General features: G+C 43.5%; 1 protein-coding gene across 5 annotated transcripts in view; it reads right to left on the bottom strand.

The window, feature by feature from the left end:
- Positions 1-10,702: 10,702 nt before the first annotated feature.
- STON2 (stonin 2) overlaps positions 10,703-24,367 on the bottom strand; it is a 153,873-nt gene continuing 140,208 nt past the window's right edge. For all 5 annotated transcript variants that reach the window (XM_066342514.1, XM_066342515.1, XM_066342516.1 and 2 more), the window contains 3 exons: positions 21,894-23,732; positions 15,052-15,254; positions 10,703-12,577 (listed from right to left, as the gene is read on the bottom strand). In XM_066342514.1, the coding sequence (XP_066198611.1) occupies positions 12,494-12,577; positions 15,052-15,254; positions 21,894-23,732 (2,126 nt within the window). In that variant the 3' untranslated portion in view covers positions 10,703-12,493. The remainder of the gene's footprint in view (positions 12,578-15,051; positions 15,255-21,893; positions 23,733-24,367) is intronic.

Below are 24,367 nucleotides of genomic sequence, written 5' to 3'. Positions count from 1 at the left end.
TGACCCAGTGACGACCTGCCTGTAGGTGGCAGAGTAGCGTAGATAAGAGCTTAGATTCTGGAGTCAGACATGTGCCACCACCTATGAGCTGTGAGTCTTGGACAATTTAAAAGGCCTCTTTGTGCTTGGTTTTCTTACCTGTAAAATGAAGACAATACTAATGTGAAGGGAACTCAAGTTTGTCCCCTTGAAGCTGCCTTTTGGGGATATTGATTCTAAGCTATTAAGAAACAAGACTCAGAAAGAAACTTTAACCCTCCTCTTTCCTTGCCCGAGGGATTCAGACAGAAAAACCTGCTTCTGGATGTCAGCCTGATTTGAATTATGCATGACAAATAAGAGGGCTTCAGGCTGGGGACTGCTGGCTCGAGACCCCCTGGGCCCCATTGTCTCTGAGTCACCTAGCGAGAATCTGCCTGCCAGGTGTGTTCCCCTCTTCCTGGACCACCTGTAAATCACCCATCCTTACCTCTGAAATCTTATACCCCGTCCCCCACACCTTTCTCCTCTGTCCAAAATGTCATACATACTTAATGTTGCCTCGCTGTCTTTGGAATTGTATGCTTATGTGAATTCCCCATGTGCATGTAATTAAAAACTTGATTTTCTCCTGTTCACCTGTCACTGTTATTTTGATTAGCCCAGCCAGAAGAACTTAGAAAGTGGGAGGAAAAGTATTACTTTTTATTTTTAGCCCACCCAACGTCTATTTTATATAGAGTTATCGCAAGGGGCCTGACCTGTGGTGGCGCAGTGGATAAAGCGTCGACCTGGAATGCTGAGGTCGCCGGTTCAAAACCCTGTGCTTGCCTGGTCAAGGCACATATGGGAGTTGATGCTTCCTGCTCCTCCCCCTGTTCTCTATCTCTCCCTCTCTCTCTCTCTCTCTCTCCCCTCTCTCTCTAATAAAAATGAATAAAATATAAAAAAGTAAATAGAGTTGTCGTGAGGATTAAATGAAGTAACACCTATAAATCACATAGCAATGTATGGCCATTACACCCTGAACACTTCTGATCTTGTCTAAATCACATAGCAAAGTGCTAGCCATTGGTGTTACTGTTGGGTAATGCAGAGGGAAGCACACTGAGCTAGCAAAGGAGTTTATAGGTTAAATGTTAAGCACATGGAATGTATTGATAAGGGGTTTTGTAGTGGTAAATCATATTTTGTGTCATGTTTAGCTAGTAGAAATAAAACATGTTAAGGGAGACTAGGTAGGAAGGTAAAAAATTATGGTGATGACGTTGTTCAAACAGGCCAACTTTTGGAAGTACCGTCTCCCCATCTCCCAGGGCGTATTAAAAACACTTCTAATTAGAAACAAGTCCTTGAAAATATTACTGCTAAGATCCAGAGGGTTTGAGATACATCAGTCACTGCTTTATTTAGTTCTGTCTGCCCTGAGGTGAGGTTCCAGAGACAGCACAGGGTTGGGAAAGTGCATTAGTTTTGCCATTATGGAAGCATGACATAGTTTATAAAGAGAAAGTCTCAGAGCACAAAGAATTGAGTTCTGGGGGTGAGAGATAAGGAGCACATCGCTTCAGAGTGCCAGCTCCCACTCGCTCAGGCTGCCTTGCCAAAGGAAACATTCCCTCAGAAAGAAGCACTGCCTACTTGCAAGTAGGAATTCCATCACAGACATTTTTGCGATAACAGCACAGATGTTGAGTACAAACCAGGCTTATTCATTGGAAGCGAGTGTTCATCTCTGTGGAATGTGATGGTGTTTTGCTCTTTTTCTTTGGTTATGCAGATTTCCTATGTTTTTCTTGACAAATCTCTTAGACTTTCTTGTTAGCTTTTCCCAAACTGAGCCTTAAACTGGTATCTTGAGTACTCTTTAAATTCATAATTTAAAAATCTCAGGAGTATAAGTTGGTATCATAAGCTTGTTATTTTGTATTGTTGTAACAAAAGAAACAGCAAGGTTTAAAAAAAAAATTTGAGGTCACTTGCAGGCTTGCAGGATAAACACAATCAGGTCTAGTATTTCTAAATCGATTTTTTCTCCTTAGCCCACCATTTAGTCTGGTCACCAAGTGGCTTGTATCTACCCCCTTTGCACTGAGCCTTCCTTATTCACTTATTAGACATGTATTAAGAGAGCAAAAGAGGGTAGATTTTTTACTATATGGTGAGTCAGAATGAAATGTTCTTGAAGCATTCCTGGCAGCAATAACCTCTGGGTAGCAAAAAGGAAGAAACGTTGATAGAAGAGACTTGGAGGGAGGAGAAATTGACATCAAGGAATTACAAGAAAGTTTTACTAAAATACAGAGTGAATTTCAACTGCAATGTTGACTTATGCTTGCTGATGCATATTGCTTTGGGTGCATTTTTGCCACATACTAGAAAGCCAATTCTCTTCATCACCTATTGCTTTTTACAAGGATAAACCTAATAAATATAAAATATTAAAAGATGGCTCACAAGTGTGAAAGGCAGCACACAAGACATGCAATAGTGGTTTATTCAGACTCCAACATGGGAAGAAATAATTGGAAATGGTTCAGTCTCTGAGATAATGTATGTCCCTTTCTTAGCCACTGCCACCAGGTCAGCTGAGGCTCTCAGGACTTAATGTCTGTTAATGGAAAGCAGAGAAGGGAGAAGAGGAAGAAAGAGACAAGATAAGAGGGAAAATGTTATAAGCCCCGGGGTTTGCTCTTGACAGGTTGAAGATAAAGTTTATCCTACTCCTTTCTGTTGACCCAGACTGCGTGGGTGGAGGAAAATACAGGTTCTGTATTTTTACTTCAACTCCATCTAAAAATATCATCTAACTCTGAAGATCTCTAAAGAAAAACTGAGTTTATATAAATATGTTCTTTTTGGAAGATCTAAGATAAACTACTTTTTGGGTTGGAAAGGTAGGATTAGGGTCCACGACAGGATGCGTAATAGAGTGAAGTACAGTAAAGACTCATGATACTTCTCAAGTGATTTAATCTGCCATTCCCCTCCATGGGTCTGTGAGGCAGATAAAGAATACTGTTATGCCTGAAACAGTCAATTCGTGTTAGTAAAAATCGAGGAATGATTATGTGACTCATTTTAATGACTTCCCCACATTAACCATGAACTGGAACACATTACTCAGGTGGCTGGATTCTGGGTGATGATGCTGTCAGTATCTTCAGTGAAGAAATTAAAAAACTAATTGAGGGTCATAGAGCAACTTTTATTTAAAAAGACTTATGCATCAGTCTACTTTGTTTTATGGGCAATTTCAGTGATTTTCAAGAGTGTTGACTTTAGAACTTAATCCCTACTTAACGAGGGATTTTAAGAAAAGTTTTCAGTTTTCCTTGGCAGGCAGAGAGACAGTACTTTGTGGACCTGAGGGGTTGGTTCTATTTACTCAGGGTAGAGACAAGGGAGAAAGACGCTTAATAAAGTTTCCCTCTGGGGAGGATGGGTAATGAACTTTAGGCATAAGGATGTTTGATACTCAGTTTTAAGTTCTTTCCTGTTTTTTTAATATTTGAAATTTTTATTATTTTTACTTACTGATTTCAGAGAGAGAAGAAGGGAGAGAGACATTGATTTGTTTTACCACGTATTTATTTATGCATTCATTGGCTGATTCTTCTATGTGCCCTGACTAGGGGATTGAATCCACAACTATGGCATATTGGGAAGATGCTCTAACCAACTGAATTGCTCATCTAGGACAATTCTTTCCTGTTTTGTGCTGTAAATACTCACCATTTATTGCTAACCCTAGATAACATCGCTTCTACCACCCACCTTGAATTAGTGCCTTGCAGAATAGAGGGACCTGTCTTCATTAAATAAGATAATGTATCTAAAGTAGTTAGAATAAGTGGTTGCCCAAAGTAGAACCAAGACATAAATGTTAGCTCATGTTATTCTGTTTTAGGAATACACAAAGAAAGCTGCCCATCACAGAGGAATAAAGAGGAGTTAGCTAGAGGTAATCAGGGAGAAGCTGGGAGGAGTTTGGAATGACACTAAGGACATCTAAATTCTTATCTTTGCTTTTCTCAACTCTCTTCCCCAAAATCCTGAGTAACATTAGGGAGCAAGCCTGGATTCCAGCAGTTACTTGAGTAAGTTGTTTCACTCGGCTACTAAAGAAAGGAGGACCTTAGAAGGCTAAAATCTTGTGACAATGGGGGACCTAGACAATTAGGTTTCAAAACTTGCTCAAGAGGACTCTGGGCAGAGGGATGGAAGAATAGTGGAAAAGAGTAGATATTCTTCAGAACCCCCAATTTATGCTTTTATTTGGCAATTAACCCCTTTATGCAACTGGTATTAGTTACTAATAATCAGTTAATTTCATACTGACTAGGCTGTAAAATTGTGTGTTCTGTTCAGGACCGAGTTCTCTCTGTGGCTGGGAGCCACTAAACTGGTCTGTGTTGTGCCCTGGTTGATAATTATATTTTGCAATAAGATATATTGTATTTTGCATAAAGATATCCATGGTCTATTTGAAATAAAAACACAAAGCTCTGTTTCCAAGATTCTATAATGGCTCCACGGCATTTAGTAGATTGAACTCAACTTCAGGCTAGATGCAAACTCTACCACTGCTTGACCTAACTATCAATCTTGTTTCTTGATGTGCATGAACCTTAAACCCAGATCAGACTCTTTTCCTGCTAATCCAACCAACTACTTTTATATCTGCCTCTTCCCAACTCTAAACTTCCTTCCTCCACCATGGAGCTAAATTTTACCCCCCCCCCCCCATGTCTCACTGAAAAGCCATCTCTCCTGTGACCACTTCCCAAACATTCTATTCCAAATTGATATTTTTCCCATCTGAGTTTATGTTAACAATAGTCTTTTGGATTCACCAATTAGTTGAACAGTTATTTGTTAAGCGCTGACAATATACTGGGACTACAATGCAAATATGCTATTTGATGATATGCTCTTTTATAATTCTCGCTCATTCTTTATGTGTGTATTTATATGTATATATATTTATCACCAAAAACCCTTAAGGACTGTATTGTTTTTTTCTCTCAGAATTGGGCACAGAATAGATATGCAATGAATATATCTTGAACTGACTAAATTATGTATGTGGTAAACAAGAATATTTAAACAGGTCATTTGTCAGCTTATGGTCACTAACCATATTAAGTGGGTGATGGGCCCTCTTTTTAAGAAACACTTTTCATTATGTCCAACTTCATTAAATCTTGTACAGTGCCAGACTTTGCTTAAAATTTTTTTTATTAATAGCTCATTTTCATAGTTCAAAAAAGGTATTACAGATGATAATCAGCAGAACAGTCAAAAAACAAAATCTCACCTCTACAGAGTTAGCCAGTGTGTCGACTTTATTACGTAGGCACATATTTTTTAAGTAAACCAGTTTTACATAAAATTAATTACAATAGTACAAAAAGTTTCATCAAATGAGGATGGATAGTGAATGAAGTAAAATACAAGCCTTGGCTTGGCTGAATCATTCATTGGACCTTGGGTCCAACCATCCTGACACACTGAAATGCACTATGGACATTACAAACATGGAGGGCGAGGAGGAGTGCTCTTCCATCGCTCCCTGGCTAACACGCTGTCTCACATCTGGAACATAGTGAAATTTTCTGCAGGCTCTGTTGGCAGTTGGGCACAAAGGTTCAGTGAATGTTGGCTTAGGGTCAGAGGAGTTCATAGTCTTCCTTTCTGTCACGTTCGTTCTTTAAAACCCTTAAACACTTTGGTCCAACAGGTGGCTGTCAGGATGTGCACATTTGCTTCCCCAGAGCCACGTGGGGTTGCTGATCCTGAAGCACAGGGTCGTTGAGGCTTCAGTCAACATGGGGCCAGCTGGTGTCCACACAGCTAGCACTGAGAGTCTGATCTGTGGCAGAGGATGCTGGAATTTCTTGCTCTGCCCAGTTCGAATAGAGCCATTACATTTGACCGACTCCAAACACAAGACACTAACACACACCACAAAAAGAGATGCTATTTTGTAGTTTGTACATGTTCGGAAAATTTTAGACTACATTTTTATGTCACTAAAAGACAGTGCTAATAGGGAGCACTGGCCCTTTCATCTCATTAAGCCATCATTGTATAACAATAGTCCCAGGGTGTTTCCTGAGTGATTTTTCCTCCCTCAATTTCTGCAGCCTTTTGTATAAAAGGACACATCTATATAAAAGGTTGATCATCCTAATGTACCTCAGTACCTTGGAGGATTAGACCTGCGTCTACTTCAAGTAGTGCCCAAATCCAACACTCACTCTGGAGAGAGATCTCTCTGCTCTTCTTCACACTCACACTACGGTGGTTCTGGGTGAACCCAGTGGAACTTCCAGAGTACTGTTCCAATTGATCTTCACCATCCTTTAGGTCCTCCGTATTTATCTAGTCTTTTAAGGCAACTACAAAATAGAGGAGTTGTCTGGGCAGATAAAGCCATGAAAAGGAAAAAGATGGGGCAGCTGATTTTCCCAACCTTTAAATGTTCAATTTCTTGGCTTTTAAGACTACATGAAGAGTCCTGTTGACATGAAGCATCACCGACAATGGCACCAACGGGCATTTTGTAAAATAATCCATAAAACTGGAAAGAACTGAGGGAACAATTAGTCCAGCTTCCTCACTTTTTTAGCTGAGGTTACTGAAGCCTGATTGGGAAAATCGCAAGTCACTTAACACAGTGATTGTCTCCATGACTGTGCCCTTTACCGATTCATAGAAACCCCAGCTTTAATCCCACCGATGAGTTTATACCAAGAACCCTCAGTGTCCCTGTGTTTGGCCTTAGCTCCCCCTCGGGAAGCTGGTTACTTAGCACAGCACCTTGAACCTTGACCGGAGCACACACTTGATAAATACTTGTTGAATTGAATTAATGCTATTGTTTCTCTATCCCGGCTGTGCAAGCTGTTGTTTTTCCCAGAGCTCCTTGCTTTTTAGGGGTAGCCTCTAGTTGAGGTATTCTGAGGTCTGGTGGCCAGTGCTGTGTTTGTCATCTCTATATTCTCATTCATATTCAGTATGAATATCTTTTCATACTGAAATTCTACTTTTTGGAGTCTGTTCCTGTATTACATACAATTGCTATCTACCTCTCTCCAGGCACTACCAAACACATTCCTGTGGACAGTTTCTTTACAGGCCTGGTATTGCAAGTTCAGAGCTATATATTTTTTTCAATTCTCAGAACAAATCCAAAGGACTAGACTCTCAATCAGATTTGCTAAGGCACACTAGAAGAAATGTAAAAATTCCATATTCCTGCTTTAGTTAGTACACGGGAAAACATTACTGATACACACACTTATTTTTTCTATTTATGATTGCCTTGTACATCTCATTCATTTTTAATTCCATATATATATCAGTCAGAATAGCCAAAGCAAGCTTTCATTTCCAAAGAGCATAATGAAGAAATGGTGAAGAAACGGTGATTCGTAGGGAATATTATCAAGGCTTAAATCTTGGTAATATTTAGAAATCATCTTTAGAGTTTGATAAAAATGCCATGATTGATTTTGTATGAAGAGCTGTCGTGGTTTAGATGGGATTTGGTAGTGAAGTGTTAGAGACAGCTCGTTTTCGAAAAGATATTTAATGTGGATTTAATTTTTTTGTCAGTTTTGTTTGAATTTCCCGTTAAATTGCCTTCCTAGCATGCTCTAGACCAGGGGTCCCCAAACTTTTTACACAGGGGGCCAGTTCACTGTCCCTCAGACCGTTGGAGGGCTGGACTATAAAAAAAACTATGAACAAATTCCTATGCACACTGCACATATCTTATTTTAAAGTAAAAAAACAAAACGGGAACAAATACAATATTTAAAATAAAGAACAAGTAAATTTAAATCAACAAACTGACCAATATTTCAATGGGAACTATGCTCCTCTCACTGACCACCAATGAAAGAGGTGCCCTTCCAGAAGTGCGGTGGGGGCCGGATAAATGGCCTCAGGGGGCTGCATGTGGCCCGCGGGCTGTAGTTTAGGGACCCCTGCTCTAGACCCTAGATATGCTAGAATTCACTTCCCATCATCATTTGTAGAAGAGCTGAAGTTACCATTCCCAACAGCGAGAATTTCTAAAAGTGGGCTGGATGACAGTGCTTCCTACACACATCAATTTAATATTCTGAAGGCTGTTAAGAAAAAACTTCAGCTCAATCTCTACTTTCCTACCACTAAACTAATTATGAGACTTAAAGCGGCTCTGAAACCATGATTTCATTTCCTGAGTTTGGGCCCGACTCTCTGACCTCCACCTTCCTATGGTAGCAAAAGAGATACACAATAACTCTGGTCAGTGTTTACTGCTGGGGAAACAGACCTGGCACACCTAGACACCTTGTGTCTCTTACCAGATGCTTCCTCTCCCAACCATTACGATGGGCAGAGCTCAGGCTCACCGATCCGTCCCACTTACAGGAACAAAACGGAATCAATCGTCTTGACCATGGACTGCATGGATGCTGTGCTACTTACTTTGGGCACAACAATGTGTTTTCAATATAAATGAGGTACGCTATAGTTTAAATTCACCTGCACATTAAGTGATTACCTTCTGACAATGATCATTCATTGATAGTACAGACAGGAACAAAAGGGAAGAAAAATTATTTAAGTTCTCCAGGAAATAAAGCATGCTTGCTTGCTTTAATATATAAGTATTTGATGATAAGTAAGAGTTAAGTAGAGTCTTAAAGTCAGTATCCATTCAACAAACATTTACTGAATTTCTAATCATTTCCCTTTATCTCATGAATATGTGTTTGGCTTCTCAGCAAGGATTTGAGGTGGCTGAAATCTAATACACTCTGAGCTTTGCGCTGAGTACTGGACACAAAGATTAAGGTGCATTCTTTGCCTTCATGAATCACATTTCTTGGGAATGTGAATTTCTAGGGAAATTAACTGCTGCCCTCCACCCACTCACTGGGCTTGAATAGAAATTACTCTCATTTCAAATAAAGAGTACTCTACATTTAAAAAAATGTTACCAAGGGTTATGAGCCCACCAATAATGCAGGAAGGCAAAGAGGGGGAAAAGAACCTTCCCCAAATTTTTTCAGCTGTCCAGGTAATATTTATTGTAAGTGAAAGGCAAAATGTTGATAAGGAACAACCAGTACTGTGTCTAAAAGAGTGACAAAGGGGGCTTAATGGCCCCCCTAAAATACCTCCTATCCTCTTGTTTGATATATCTTAATGTGTACTTTCCTTATCCTCTTACTATGAAGTCATACAGCAAGCCACGAGACTCAAAAGAAAGCACAGCTCTTGACATGTGACATCTAATTTATATTCTAAGAGTAATACTATAAGTTGGTAAAATGACTTCACTTTCAGTTTTTTCACATTATTGATAACATAGAAGGAAATAGTTGTGACCACACACACAGAATCCAGGTCCAGGTGACAAAACTTGCACATCAAAAAGGTAGAATGCCCAGCTGTATTTTCTGTGTAGGCTATTTGCTAAACACTACGCCTGGAAATATATACAACTATATTCCCCAAACCCCTACATCGACCCCTAAATGCGACCCAAAATCAGTTTCCCAAAAACAAAAGAGGAAAAACCAATTTGATGGAGTCAAGGTGGTAGGTTTTTAAAAATTAATAATTTCCTTGCTAAGTGTAGAGATAGCATGGAAGGGATTTTCCCAGCACTTGGGTTTAAAAAACATGTCCAGCTGAAAGCATGAAGGCAATGAGAATGAACCGAGTGGGGGTAAAAGTACCAACAAGCAACACACACGTGATGCTAACAGGTGAGGCAGAGCTCTCAAGTCGGTGTGCGGATGTTAACCTCAGGCAAGGAAGGTGCTGAATGACCTTCACTTTGCCAACTCTTCTTCTCATCTTGATGTTTCTATGACGGCTATCATGTACCTTTAGTACAAGAGGGGAAGGGGACCCCCCTATATTTCAAAGAACATGGAAAACACTCATCAAAGAAAAAAGAACTGGGGTAAAAAGTCCTATTACTACTAAGATTAAACCTTTATGTCAAAGGGAGCGTGGTAGTCACCCAGCTCAAATCCACTGGGAGTGTCCCATTCACAGCATCTGGGATAGAATATTATTCTAACCTTTATTTGGGCATTTGCAGCAACAGGAAATTTTACTACTTGAGTCCATTCCTCTTTAAAACAACTCTTATTAGAAAACTCTTTCTTATATTGAAGCAAACATCTGTCCTGAATCAAGTTCCTCTTTGTTCCTATTTTTGCCCTTTGAAGCTGCACAGAATAAGTCTAAGTCCTCTCCCTTTTTGTAGCTCAATAGAAATTTCCCCTTTTCTGTACTCCCTTTCCAGCTATACCTTCTGTTCTTTAGGGGATCTATTTCCCCCGTTCTTTATATAATCAGACCCTTCACAACCCGGGACACCTGCCTCTGGACACAAGCAGTTTATTAATGTCTCTCTTAAAATATGGTACCCAGAATTGAACCCAACCCTCCATCTACATGTGAACTTACCAATGCAGCACGCAGGGCTCCCTGGGCTTCTATTAAAACTGGGTGAATACAAAGAAAACAAGATAGAAGGTGACAGAGGACAATCTGACTTTGGGTGGTGGGTATGCAACATAATTGAACGACAAGATAACCTGGACTTGTTATCTTTGAATATATGTATCCTGATTTATTGATGTCACCCCATTAAAAAAAAATAAAATTATATAAAAAAAAAAAAAAACAAAACAAAAAAAAAACTGGGTGAATAAAAGAGCTTTGTGAATGGCCACGATAGACATGCTCCTGATTCCAAACTGAACTCCTGTTTCCATAAGAAAACATTTCTACATGAACTGCTGTGAAACCAGGACTTTCCAACACCCTTCCCATCAACGCACACACACAGCACACATCCACAAATACACACACATATACGGTCCTGTCCTTAAACGGTTACATTTAAGAAAACTCAAAATATAGTTTCTCATTAATGCCTATTCAATTTCATCTTTCTAGTTTCAGTCTTATGCTCAGGTATTTCAAAAAATTATAATGCTATCTATATCCTAGTGTCAGTACATAATTAGAATTCAATGAATATTCACTGAATAAATTAATCCTGAACCTGCCAGTCAGCAGACTGGATATATATCTATTTCTGTGTCATCTACAAATCTGGTAAGCGTGCTCTCTGTCCCTCAATTCTAGTCTTCATGGAACGACAGGAAGGCAGGTAGATGCTGCCTCTAAACTGTTGAGCAGGTATCCCCTTTGGGATGATTGACGTATCTCCTTGTATGGTAAGAAAATACCAATGTACAAATAAGAAGCACAGGTAACGAACGTGAGCAGGAATGGACGAAGGGAAAGAAGGTTGAGTGTACAGACTCTTAGAATCAGGATTTAATGCCCCCAACGTTAAAAAAAATATAGCTTTCCCACCATCCCTACCCTAGAGTCTTCTGCCTTTTAGATGTATTACCATACTGTAATTACAAACTCTGAATTTCTGGGAAGAGTTCATAAAAGCTTAGTTTTGAAACAGCTTTTAAACGATCTTCTTAGCATACATTTCCTGAAAAGTTGGAATTACAGGGACATGCACTTGTCTACTGGCTATGAGATACAAAAAGAGCTCCCAAATTCCCCTGACATTATATATATATATAGTTTCAGGAATCAGAGATGGCCTGTATTTTTCAGGGTGAATTTGGAAATTCACTGAGATTGAAGCTATCTTCTGAATTAAATGTAATCTTACAATTATCGTCCCTTTTCCCCAGAATGACAAAAAAAAAAAAAAAAAAGCTCAATTTTGCTTTCCCTTCAACAGCCATCCTTTGCAGAACGTGGGGCTAACCACAGAATAAAAAATCATCTTATTGTGCCTTTTCCCCCATTGTCTATTGTGACTCGGGGTGGAGAACCCCGTGACTGAAACTATAGCAATGGAAACAGTGTTTCAATCAAAACAGTCTAGAACCAGGAGGCCAACGTCTGGAAAACTTCTATTGCATAGTGTTCACATTTAAAGAATGGAGACATGTAGGAAAGGACTAGGAAAGCTGGAGAGGAAGTTGGTTTTATACCTTTCCTGAACCTTGTCTAAAGGGAGTGACCGAGATGGGTTCTTAATTAATTAACTGCTCAAGAGCATGTTAGCCAGAAATTCACGTAAGTGACAGAAGACCATCGGGAGGAAACCGAGCCGACACCAGTGTGGGAGGTTCTTTTCCTGACTCTCACAGACCACAGACCACACCCCACACCCCACACCTCGGTGCTGTGAGATGAGCAGAGTGCAGAGGAGGAGGAGGCTTGATGAACCAGCTCCCAAAGTCAGGTGAACCAGGTGCTTCAGGCACTAGCAGAGCTTCTCCAAAGCGACCACCTCAGGGTCTCCTGTCAAAATATCGGTAACTGCAAACAAGAAGGTCCAAGACAATGTGCCCAGCATGGAGTAGTCATGGTAGGTACTGACTGGAACTTCAGCCATTCAGGCAGATACCCTATTGCGACGCCTGGGCCAGGGCCCCTCAGTCGGGCTTCATCACTGCACCCCACACTCCTTGGGATTTTCCATTTCCTCTCCTTCAAAGTCCGGCTTCAAACTCTTTTTTTGCTCAATCTCCACCTGCCAAGAAAAGAAGTTGGAAAGAAATATCAGAAAGAAGTGAAATACATCCCAAGAAATAAATAAACCAAAAGAGAATACCTCACTAGGGTTAGGGTCTCTGAGATTCCTCCTCATTTCGTCACGCCTGGGTTTCAGCCACACGACCTACTGGCCCTGTGTGCATTATGGTTCTCTCTTTGCACACACTCTTCGCTCGGTCTGGAATTCCCTCTCCCTCCCAGTCTGCCCGGACAATTCTCACTCTTTGCCTTGCACAGTTGCTCTTGATTGTTTAGGTAGAGTTAGGTGCACACTTTTGCATATTCCCACCGTCTTATATACTCATCTGGCTCCACTAGACTGTAGGCTCTGTAGGACACGGGCTGGCCCTATTCACTACTGTGTCCCAAGAATGTAAGCATACAGCAGGCAATCACAAAGGTTTATAAATGAATGCATTCCTTTGTAATTGGCTGTTTATACTCTCCATCATTTTATCTTTTAAAAAAAGTTTCCAAGCTGGCCCTGGCTGGTTGGCTCAGTGGTAGAGCGTCGGCCTGGCGTGCAGGAGTCCCAGGTTCGATTCCCGGTCAGGGCACACAGAAGAAGCACCCATTTGCTTCTCCACCCCTCCCCCTCTCCTTCCTCTCTGTCTCTCTCTTCCCCTCCCGCAGCCAAGGCTCCATTGGAGCAAAGTTTGCCCGGGCGGGCGCTGAGGATGGCTCTGTGGCCTCTGCCTCAGGCTCCTAGAATGGCTCTGATTGCGGCAGAGCGACGCCCCAAGATGGGCAGAGCATCGCCCTCTGGTGGGCATGCTGGGTGGATCCTGGTCGGGCGCATGTGGGAGTCTGTCTGACTGCCTCCTGTTTCCAACTTTGGAAAAATACAAAAAAAAAAAAGTTTCCAAGCTGACCTGACCGGTAGTGGAACAATGGAGAGAGCATCAACCTGGGACACTGAGGTCCCAGGTTCAAAACCCTGAGGTCACCAGCTTGAGTGAGGAATCATCAATGTGATCCCAAGATCGCCGGCTTGAAGCCTAAGGTCACTAGCTTGAGTAAGGGATCACAGCTTGGCTTGAGACCCCCAGTCAAGGCATATATGAGAAGCAATCAACGAACAACTAAAGTGATGCAACTATGAGTTGATGCTTCTCATCTTTCTCCCTTCCTCTCTCTTTCTCTTGCAAAAAAAAGTTTACAAGCTGACAAGTATCACAGTGTTTACAGTTCTACCCATATCGTCTGCAAAGTACTGTAGCTGTAATTATCAAGGTATTAGATATTAATCTTGCCTTGAAAGTGACACACTTCACCTGAAGCCTTTGATAAGTCAGAAAGGGAATCCTTCCAGCTAAGGAGTTTCATAATTAAAACTGCTCTCCTCAATGCCAATTTGAATACTTGTGACGAGGAGAAAAATTCAAGACAGAACAGTTGACTAGGGCAGCAATTTTCAACTGGTGTGTAGAATGAATTTTTAAAACATGCAGTACCTGACTATTTAGTTAGGGGCACTGACCTGTTTTCCCTTAGTGTTAAATTAAAAAAATGACAACAGTTAGCACAATAGCCATCCAGTGTGAATGACACAATATATTACCTATTCTTTTTGTCAGGTTGGCAATAATGTATATATATATTTTGGTGTGCTGCAGAATTTTAGTGATTAGTTTATGTGTGCCACGAGAGGAAAATGGTTAATAATCACCAGCGTCCTGTCTGAGGGAAATGCTGTAGTTTTTCTGGCCACAAGATGGAGTATTTGTTCTTTTTGGTCGATCACAACAAAGGATGTAATTAAAAAACAATTAAATCACCATACAAATCTAAGGATATTATTATGAATAGAAAATCATTAAACCGCTTTGCAAAATCCTTCTTCTGTGACCCCCATTGCCCATCTTTGGCATTTAATATCCTCCTATTGAATCTAACTCCTCAGGATATAACCGCGATTCAGGTCAGAACACTCCTACTAGGTTTCCTCCTTCCACAGCCCTGTTCCCCTGACAATTCCGGGAGCTGGTTTGGCTTCTGAGTTTTGTCCTGTCACAGCCCAGTGACAGAGTCATATACGCCCTACCCTTACCCAGACCCATGACCTCAACTCCTGCCGCTGAAATAGATGCTTTGGGTTAGCGCTTTCCTGACACTCCGCTCGACTCCCAAAGTCACTGCCCTGCAACATGATTATATTATGAATGAGTAATAATAAACCTCTTTTTTATGTTGCTGTTTGTGACAACTGAAAGACATTATATTCTTCTCTTTCGTCAGCATTGTTTTTTTCTAACCTTTCTTTTGCCACTCCCTTCCATGGGGCAGACTCACCCACTGCTAAGCAACATGGTAAGCCACCGCCTCAGGGGTAAGAGAACACTGCATCCCCGGCAGGCCCCGCTGAGGAATGAGAGGGGGCAGGGGAGGGGGCGGGGCAACTGAACTTGGGCACACCAGCCAGACGCCTCCGCCTCTGCCTCCCCAGGTTACCTTGTAGCTGTAGCGTGCAGAATAATTGACCCACTTCCTGACGTCAGTCTTGTCTTCCACAGAGATGGATCTTACAGCAGCTTTAGAGGCAGAAGTTGTGGGCATGTTGAACTCGACATTCACATGACTGGCAAATCTGGAAGGCACTTCTCGGTCAGAGCCAAGTTCAAGGTGGCAGAAGAAACAGTGCGGGTGACCAGAAGCTATGAAACAGACAAAGGATGTACAGGTCAGGTTCTTGGGGGAGGAAGGGGAAGAAGAGCCACCACAGTAACCATGGCGGCCTGGACGGCTCTCAGAGGGCCCCAGGCAGAGGTCACACTGCCCGCGCCTCAGACCCTTTGCCATGATACTGCCTGGTGACAGCAGCCTGGTGTCCTAGCAATCAGGCCCGGGGCCTGAGGAACAGAGGCCATTTTGCCCGCTCGGGGCAGAGTGGTATGTGAACACCACGCAAACACTGCGATATGGGGGCTGTGGACTGGGGATCAGCACTTAGCACCTACTAAAACATCAGTGACGGCCACCTGGAGCAAAATCATCCATTTCCTTTGAAAAATAGAATTTTCTTAATAGCATTTCGTACCTTAAAAAATGTTTTCTGGGGGGCATGTTTTTGAGGGTAAATGGCATATATAGATGACAAAGCCCTTATGAGCACGTTTGTATTAGGGAAGCGCAGTGGACACTGGAGAGCACACAGATGGACAGCCAGGACCCGGGCTGGACTCCCAGCTCTCCTGCTAAGCGGCAGAGACCCGCTCCCACATCCTTCATTCCCTCCAGGCCGCCATTCCTCAGCCCTAAAGCGAGGGCATCGGGGCAGCGGGGAAGGGTACGCTGGGCAGTGCGGGGCACTGGCCCTTCCTGCTCCTTAATTCTATGTACGCTAGTTCTGCTGTACTTGGACGGGAAACCTAAGGTTTGATTTTCACTTGAGAATGATTGGTAGATATTTGAGGGGAGTTAGGGCTTATTTCTATGGCTCTTGAAGTCGTGTCTTTGCCGTCACCTGCAGAGGAGACACGTGCTGAGCGCACGGTGCCAGGTTCTGCTCCGAGCGCTTCCCGCAGTCTCCTGCCGCGTTCCCTAACCGTCCCCGGGGGTCAGGCTGTTACATTCGACTCGAAAGTGGCGGAGCTGTGAACTGAACCCAGCTGTCTGACTCCAAATTGTTTTAACCATTTTGTCTGAGTCATAACCTCTTGGTTCCCAAACCTCGAGGCCCGGTTTGCAGGGTGACAAGGTGTCCAGGGGAAGCCAGCTATGGGAACCCCCACACAGCAACTCGCGCTGGATCAACAACGTTACACGGTTTTGATTTCATTACCTAACTGAAACGGCCCTTAGTTAGCTGCGTTTTCCCAAATAAACAATTCCAATTTCCTTTATTGGTCTGGGCAGGACTTTTTAATCTCCGAGACTGAGGCCATACACACCCTCTCTCCAAGGAAAACATTACAGAGTGAAGTATTTGTTTTGCTCTGCTTCACGAATGTGAGGTATTTTGGTGGTTATTTCTGAAGAGTAAAACTTTAGTAAATTAACTGAAAAAAATTGCACTGGCTTTAGGAAAGGAATCTAAGATGCATATGACAATAAACATTATATTATTTTTTAAAAATGAATCCATTCAACTTTTTCAATTGTTTTTACCACAGATGTAATTATATAGCTATCAAATATTGAGCTATTATTACAGGCCAGAGACTGTGCTAGACACTCAAAAGCATTATCTAATTTCATTCTTAATGAGTTAGGCATTAATAATCCTATTTTACAGATGAGGAAAATGAGATTTCTCGGAGAGGTTTATGTAAATTGCCTGAGGTCACATAGCCATTAAATTGCTGTACTGGGAATAAAACTCTGGTCTGAATGACTCTATATTATGTCCTAAACTTCTCTCAATGTACTGCTATAAATTTAAAATCTCTACAAAACAAAAAACAGAGGAGTTTCTTAATGTGATGCAATAGTAACCCAAAGAACAATTTTATCTAATGACTCTTGTTTACACATTAGGAATATTGAGAAATCATTATTTCCCACAGAGCTAACCCTCTGTTACCAGCCCACCAAAGTGTATTCACAGCAGACTCTATGAAAGCAACATTCTTAATTGATTCCCAGCATCCACTAATGTCCATTAGTGGACGTGCAGGGCAGGTGGACAGAGAGGGATGTGTAGCTTTGAAAGCTAGTATAGTTCCACCTGACCTGTGGTGGTGCACTGGATAAAACAGGGGTCCCCAAACTATGGCCCGCGGGCCACATGTGGCCCCCTGAGGCCATTTATTCGGCCCCCGCCGCACTTCCAGAAGGGGCACCTCTTTCATTGGTGGTCAGTGAGAGAGCACAGGATGCATCCTGTGTGCTGTATGTGGTGGCGCCACAAAGTGCAGCGATGCGGGACGCACACGTCAGGGCTCCGGAAGCGCGTCATATCACTTGTTACGGCTAGCATTGACAAATATGGAACCAGACACTGACCATCTCATTAGCCAAAAGCAGGCCCATAGTTCCCATTGAAATACGGGTCAGTTTGTTGATTTAAATTTACCTGTTCTTTATTTTAAATGTTGTATTTGTTCCTGTTTTGTTTTTTTTACTTTAAAATAAGATATGTGCAGTGTGCATAGGGATTTGTTCATAGTTTTTTTTATAGTCTGGCCCTCCAACGGTCTGAGGGACAGTGAACTGGCCCCCTGTGTAAAAAGTTTGGGGACCCCTAGGATAAAACATAGAACTAGAACGCTGAAGTTACCGGTTCAAAACCTAAGCTTCCCTGGTCAAGGTGCATATGGGAGTTGATGCTTTCTGTTCCTCCCTCTGCCTTCTCTCTTTTTCCATGCCTCTCTAAAATGAATAAATAAATTAAAAAAAAAAATAAAGAAAAGAAAGCTAGTCTAGTTCCATTCATGATAATGAGCTAATGAGCCCATGCATTATGTCACCTTCCTTGAGGAATTTGAGAAAATTTTAACATTAAAATTCAGAGCTCTGTTTTCTATAAAAGAGGAATCATATTGGGATTGTTTCCTCTCTGCCTGGTCTAACGAGAATTGGAATTCCAGCAAAGAAAGCTACCTATGCAGCACAGGCTGTTTTGTTCCTTGGCGGAGGACCCGGGAAAGCTGCAGGACTGGTGCTTTGTTCTGGTGCCTTCTAGGATTAAGAGAAGCCCTTGGGATTAAGGTGGGAGGCGTCCTGGCAGAGTGCGGACAGATGGGGACTGCACATGTACACAGCAGGGCTGGGCCCTGCTGGTGGGAGCCGTGGTGGAGTCCAATGGCAGCTTGGAAGTCTTTTGATGGCTCGGATTGGGACAAACCTGCCGTAGCACTTGGGGTGCCAGCAAAGCCAGGGGTGCGGACCTGCTGCTCCACACTGCCTGTGGTGTCTGACTGCCCTGCCTGCTGAGGGCTAGGGGTGCTGGGCCGCTGGAGGTGGGAACAGGCATACAGAGGTTCAGGCTTCCTTCACTGTAGAGGAAGGTGTGAGGATTATGAAAAATACTCTATGAAAGACAATTACCCAAGGCTGTCTGAAGAACAAGACAGAACAGGTCAAGAGAGAGAGAGAGAGAGAGAGAGAGAGAGAGAGAGAGAAACAATTACTAATGGGCCATCCACACTCTTCTGGTTTCTTGGTACTGGATGGGGAAGAGGGAGCTGGGTACACCGAGTACCAGCGTAGCAAGAATTTGCAGTCTCACAGGAATCCAGATCCTGTACATCTCAAGTTTCCAGAAGAGGATGCTGTCAACCTCCCAGACTGACACAGAATTGGTCAGAAGTATTATAAGGACCTCTTCTTTGGAATGTCACTTCTAAATCTATATAACTATGACAGCAAAAGCAGTCATTGGGTGTGGGGGTGGGAGGTATTTAAGTGAGAAACATTCCCAAATATCCTTATGCTTTCCTGTATTTTAAAATCTTTCACAAACAAGGTTTTAGTCATCTGGAAATACATATGTAATATATAAACTGCATTTACTTGGCCTTGAGCCTACTGAACACTGCCCCGCTGGGAAGCATTAGGAAAGTGTTTGCTGAAGACCTATTTTTCCCCATCCCACATCTATTCCTTTCTTTTGGTAACAATCCCACCCCACCCCCCAGCTGGGAAATAATCCTCCCCAGCACTGCAGGGTGGTCATGTCAGTCAAAATGCACTGTCCTTGCCCCTGGCTGAATAGCTAATTGGTTAGAGCATCATCCAAATGTGCTGAGGTTGCCAGTTTGATCTCTGGTCAGGGCACATAAAGCAACAGATCGATATTTCTGTCTCTCTCTCTCTCTCTCTCCCCCCTTCCTTTATCTCTAAAATCAATAAATATATTATAAAAATATGCACTGTCCTCTTTGACGCTTGAGCCAAGTGGCACAAGGACAGAAGTTGGTTTGACTTGTCCCAGCGGCTGCACCGAGGAGACATCCACAGTTCTTTCTATCAAGGGCTATCCTTCCTTCAATTCTCTGAGCTACCCATCTCCCTGTCCCCTTTCAACAACTCTTTTCCCCTTAAAATAGCCAGACTTTGCTCTTATAATAAAAAAATCCCTCGGGTAATACTTTTAAATATTTGATAGAAAGAAGATTGAAACAAATGAGGTATGTGTGTACACATTGGAAAAGTTCAAATCTCCGTTCCCATACTGGAAATTATTCCATGTTTGTATCTATTTGGTGTCACCTACTAAGAGGGAGCTGTGGTATTGTGAAAAGACCCCTGGGTGTGGCTTTGTGGCTTCAGATGACTCAAGTCACCTCCTGGCCCTTAATTTTCTCATATGCAGAATGAAGAGGTTTAAGTAAGTTGTCCCCATGGTCTCTTCTACCTTGAAAAACCCAACAGTTCCAAAATAAAGTTATCCAAATCCATGCCTAGTACACCCAAGAGCTAAAAACTCCAATAAACATAAACCTGAAGACTTGGTTTTTCCCAGTCAAGTGTCTAGCAGGTTAAATAGTAATTTTTCTTTCTGACACCTTGGTTCCCTTCCCAAGGCCTTCTGTGCCAAAGAATTCAAGATTTCTCCTTTCTTCCATCAATTCAGATGGACCGTGTTGCTGAGGTAGGAGTCACAGTGCTATCACCAGGAGACTACAGTGATCTTTCAGGGGAAATGAATTAGCATGCCCAGAGACAAAGACTTTGTTTTAAAGATTCTGTCAGTTTAGAAATAGCAGTTGGAGAACTGGCCAGTTGGCTCAGTGGTAGAGCATCGCCTGGTGTATGGATGTCCCAGTTTTGATTCCCAGTCAGGGTACACGGGAGAAGCAACCATCTGCTCCTCTACCCCCCCATTCATTTTCTCTCTCTCTCTCTCTCTCTCTCTCCCCTCCCTTTCTTCCATGGCTTGGTTGGTTCAAGTGCATTGGCCCTGGGTGCTGAGAATGGCTCTGTGGAGCCCCTGTCTCAGGCACTAAAAATACCTCAGTTGCCAAGCAATGGCCCTAGATGGGCAGAGCATGGCCAATAGGGGAGTGGCCAGGTGGATCCTGGTCAGGACACATTGCGTGAATCTGTCTCTTGCTCTCCCCTCCTCTCACTTAAATAAATAAATAAATAAATAAATAAATAAATAAATAAAAGAAGCAACAGTTGGCAACTCCAGCCCCAGACACAGAAGTCCAATTGTTTCTTCAGTTGGCAAGCTATGCCCAGTGTCTGACACAGAGGGCCCTGGTCTGTGTCCATGGCCTGGGATGCCTGGAGAGCTGACCAGATCCTGTTGCCTCTTGTCACCACATCACATTACATTTAGAGTGTGATACCACAGCTGCTTCGTAGATAAATGAAGACTTTGAGTGCATGGTTAGGATTTAATGGTGAGAATGAGAGAAAGAAGATCTGCACAAGAGAAAGACATTCCAACCAAGACTTTTCCCAAACCTTATTCTTTTGGCTCAGCTAGGATATCCACTCTTGTTAACAGATGAGCGAAGTGTATTCTAAACAAGAGAAGTGCTTTAAAGGAGCATCGGAGCATGGGCTCACTGCTGGCCACTGGGTCACCCAGACTTACTCTCATAAGTAAAGCTATTAGAGCTGGTCTGATTGCTCCCTCGTTCTGCTGTTTCACCAAATCTCACTGGAACCATGAGGGAAGTCATTGCCTTCTGGACTCACAGCAGCATAAACCACCCCCGATAGCAGGGAGCAGGCCAAGCTAGGGCCGGTAGGCTTTCTTTGTTTAAATCAAACATTCCTTCCTTTACTTTTCGTCTGATAGAATTTTTGGACCTTCAGATCCCTGGCTGGATCGTCAGGCTGATCAGAGGCCCTTTCTCCTCTTCCCTATCCCCACATCCCAACTCTGAGCTCGAGATGTCATGATTGACAGGCCTCTCACGGGCTGACTGGAGTCATAAATATACTCGTCACCTGTACTGTACATATGATTAGCCATACTAAACTGGCCCTTTTACCTATACCAGGGCATCATTAAAAAGTTATCTCTTCAGAGTCCAGAAGCCTTCTAGGATCTGGAAACGAATAGCTTCCGGCACCACGGGTAATATTTTAATGACTCCAAAATTAATACAAATTCTTAAGCTGCCCTGGAAAGCTGCTTGGCAGCTCAGCAGAAAATAACACACAGTTTCGTGGAAGACATATGCTAATGAAGGAGGTGAAGAGACGGGGAAGTGGCTCATCGTCTTGTTAGTTACTGAGACAAGTGTTTTGGTTTTTCTGGTCCGGCTGCCTGTCCATCACCACCCCCTCCCACCTCATAGCTCGGCACTCCATAGGCAAATAGGATGTGCAGCCTCGATCCCGCTCATTGGCCCCTGAGCGGCGGTTTTCACAGACAAGAAACCTCTACCTACCCGAGTTTTTGTCAGGCAGTCGGTTTATCCTCCACACAATGGAGTTGAAGGCATGTTCGTACTTGGCGGTTCCCAGAGTTACTCTCATGACAGGCTCAGAGCCGGATACGCTAGTTGTGCCAAAACTGGCCCCCCGGTTCACTTTGGCTTTCAAGGACCTTTCGCCCAGGACACTGTCCCTGCGGAAGTTCTTCACCCACTCGCTGGGCACAGGGTAGCGGATCATCACATTCTCACAGGGGACCTGAGTGAGGGGGTCGCAGTTGGAGGAGAAGCCGGCGGACACCCTCAGCCAGCTCTGCACCTGCACCTCGGCCCCGTTGATGCTGGCGGCCGTCCTGAGCGTGAACGGCAGGGTCTTCTCGGCGAACACCGTCCTGAACCGCATTAGCTCAAAGCGGCAGGCGTCCAAGGGGTTGAACAGAATAACCCGTGAGCTGTTGAAGACATCCTCGTCCACACAGCCGTGAAAACGGCACTCGTGGAGCTTGATCCACTTGGTGGTGGTGGTCGGCATGATGTCTTGCCGGGAAACGATTTCGTTCCCTTTGACGAGGACGTCATTGAGGCCCAGGCGGCACTCTGCCAGCCCGGAGAGGAAACTCAGAACGTGGATCCGGGTCAGGACGTGGTGCTGGAGAATCTGGCTGTCTCCTTTGCTCACAGTGCCGGAGAACTCATCTTTGACATCCACTGTAATCTCCTCTTCCAGGTAGTTCAAGCCCACCGTGGTCAAGTCCATTGACAAGACGGGCAGGTCCATGAGGCGGTCCTGAACGGCCCGGATGAAGCTCAGGAAGTCGTCATAATTGGTGGTGCCCAGCTTAATCACTTGTTCCTTCTCTGCGGTGTGGGTGACAGCAGGTTTGGGCTGGTATTTCTTCTTCTCCTTGTAGGTGACACGGTCTATCCGCAAGCTGTGGATCCTGCCGTTCTCATCGTAGTTTTGGAGCCGGGGTTCTGAAATCTCGTGGCAGATCTCCAGCTTGAACTCGCGGAATGGTTTCTCTAGACCCTGCTCGTAGTACAGCTGCAGGTAACCACTGGCTGTCAGTTTGATGTAGATGGGTCCCCAGTGCCTGGAGGACATGATGTTTTTCTTCTCAGGGATCCTCAGCATCATTGGCCACCCATCCCTGGGCTGGGTCAATGCTGAACCAGGCAGGGGGTCATCTAGTTCAAGCCATGCTATTGGGTCATCATCAGGCAGTGTTGCACTGCCTAAGTGATCAGGGTCATCAATTTGGAGTTGTTTGAGTCTTTCAACAGCATCAGAGTGTGACTGGCTTTTGCTTGAGTCATCAAAACTGATGGCGTCCTGATAGATGACAATGAGAGAATCTCTCTGGCTTTTGCCAGTGGTACTAGAAACAGAATTGTTTTGGGAGCGCCTCTCCTGCTCCTCAAAGAAAGCACTGAACGGGTTGATAGGGGAGGGTTGTACGTCCCGCAGCGTCTCATTCAGGAAAGGATTGGTGGCCCTCCAAGGAGGAACCTCAGCTAGGGGAGGCGGGTGGCTTAAGGAGGAAACATCCAGCTTCTGAACTTTGGAGAAGTTCATCAGAGTGCTCTTGGGCCGCTCCCTCTTCTTAAATGAGCCGGTTGAGTTATAAGGTACATCTGGGATCACAGATGCAACAGGTGGTGTGCTCGACTTCTGAAGAGACGTGACGGGTGGCAGAGGGCAGCTGACTTCATTGTCATCAAAAGTGACCCAGCTGGGGAAACGAGCAGAGGTCACTGGAGTAGCAGGGTGTCCATTCATGACTGGACTGCTGGCCTGCCAGCTGATGGCCTCCATCTCTACCTCTTCATCTTCCTGGAGTGAGGAAGAATTGTCTAAAAAGAAAAGGAAAACACATGAGGGCTACTATTTGGGGCCCCCCAGACGTATGGAAAACTGAGGTATGGGAATGAGGGACGACTAGAATTTTATCTGGAATCCAATAAATTCCGAAGCAGCTCATTATCTTTCTCAAGTCTGAGAACAGATATTGCAATAAGCACCCATAGGGGTCATACATCCCACAGAATGGGAATACAAATGACTATATGGAAACGGAAATATTGGTAGGACCAAAGTCACTTGCAATTTAACCCTTACACATTCTCCCTTTTATGTAAGTTTCTAGAATAGATGTTTTCTTTACTCTTCTCTCAAGTATGTATTCTTTTTAAAATTTTTTTTGTGACAGAGTCAGAGAGAGGGACAGATAGGGACAGATAGACAAGAAGGGAGATAGATGAGAATCGTCAATTCTTCATTGCGGCACCTTAGTTGTTCACTGATTGCTTTCTCATATGTGCCTTGACCAGGGGGCTACAGCACACCGAGTGACCCTTGCATAAGCCATCAAACCAGATGAACCCATGCTCAAGCTGGCAATCTTGAGGTTTCGAACCTGGGTCCTCCGTATCCCAGTTCGATGCTCTATCCCAGGAGTAGTCAACCTTTTTATACCTACCACCCACTT

The sequence above is a fragment of the Saccopteryx leptura genome, chromosome 6 (assembly GCF_036850995.1).
Source record: "Saccopteryx leptura isolate mSacLep1 chromosome 6, mSacLep1_pri_phased_curated, whole genome shotgun sequence".
NCBI lineage: Eukaryota > Metazoa > Chordata > Mammalia > Chiroptera > Emballonuridae > Saccopteryx > Saccopteryx leptura.
Note: the sequence above shows the minus strand (reverse complement) of the source record. Positions and strands in the feature narration are given on the sequence as shown.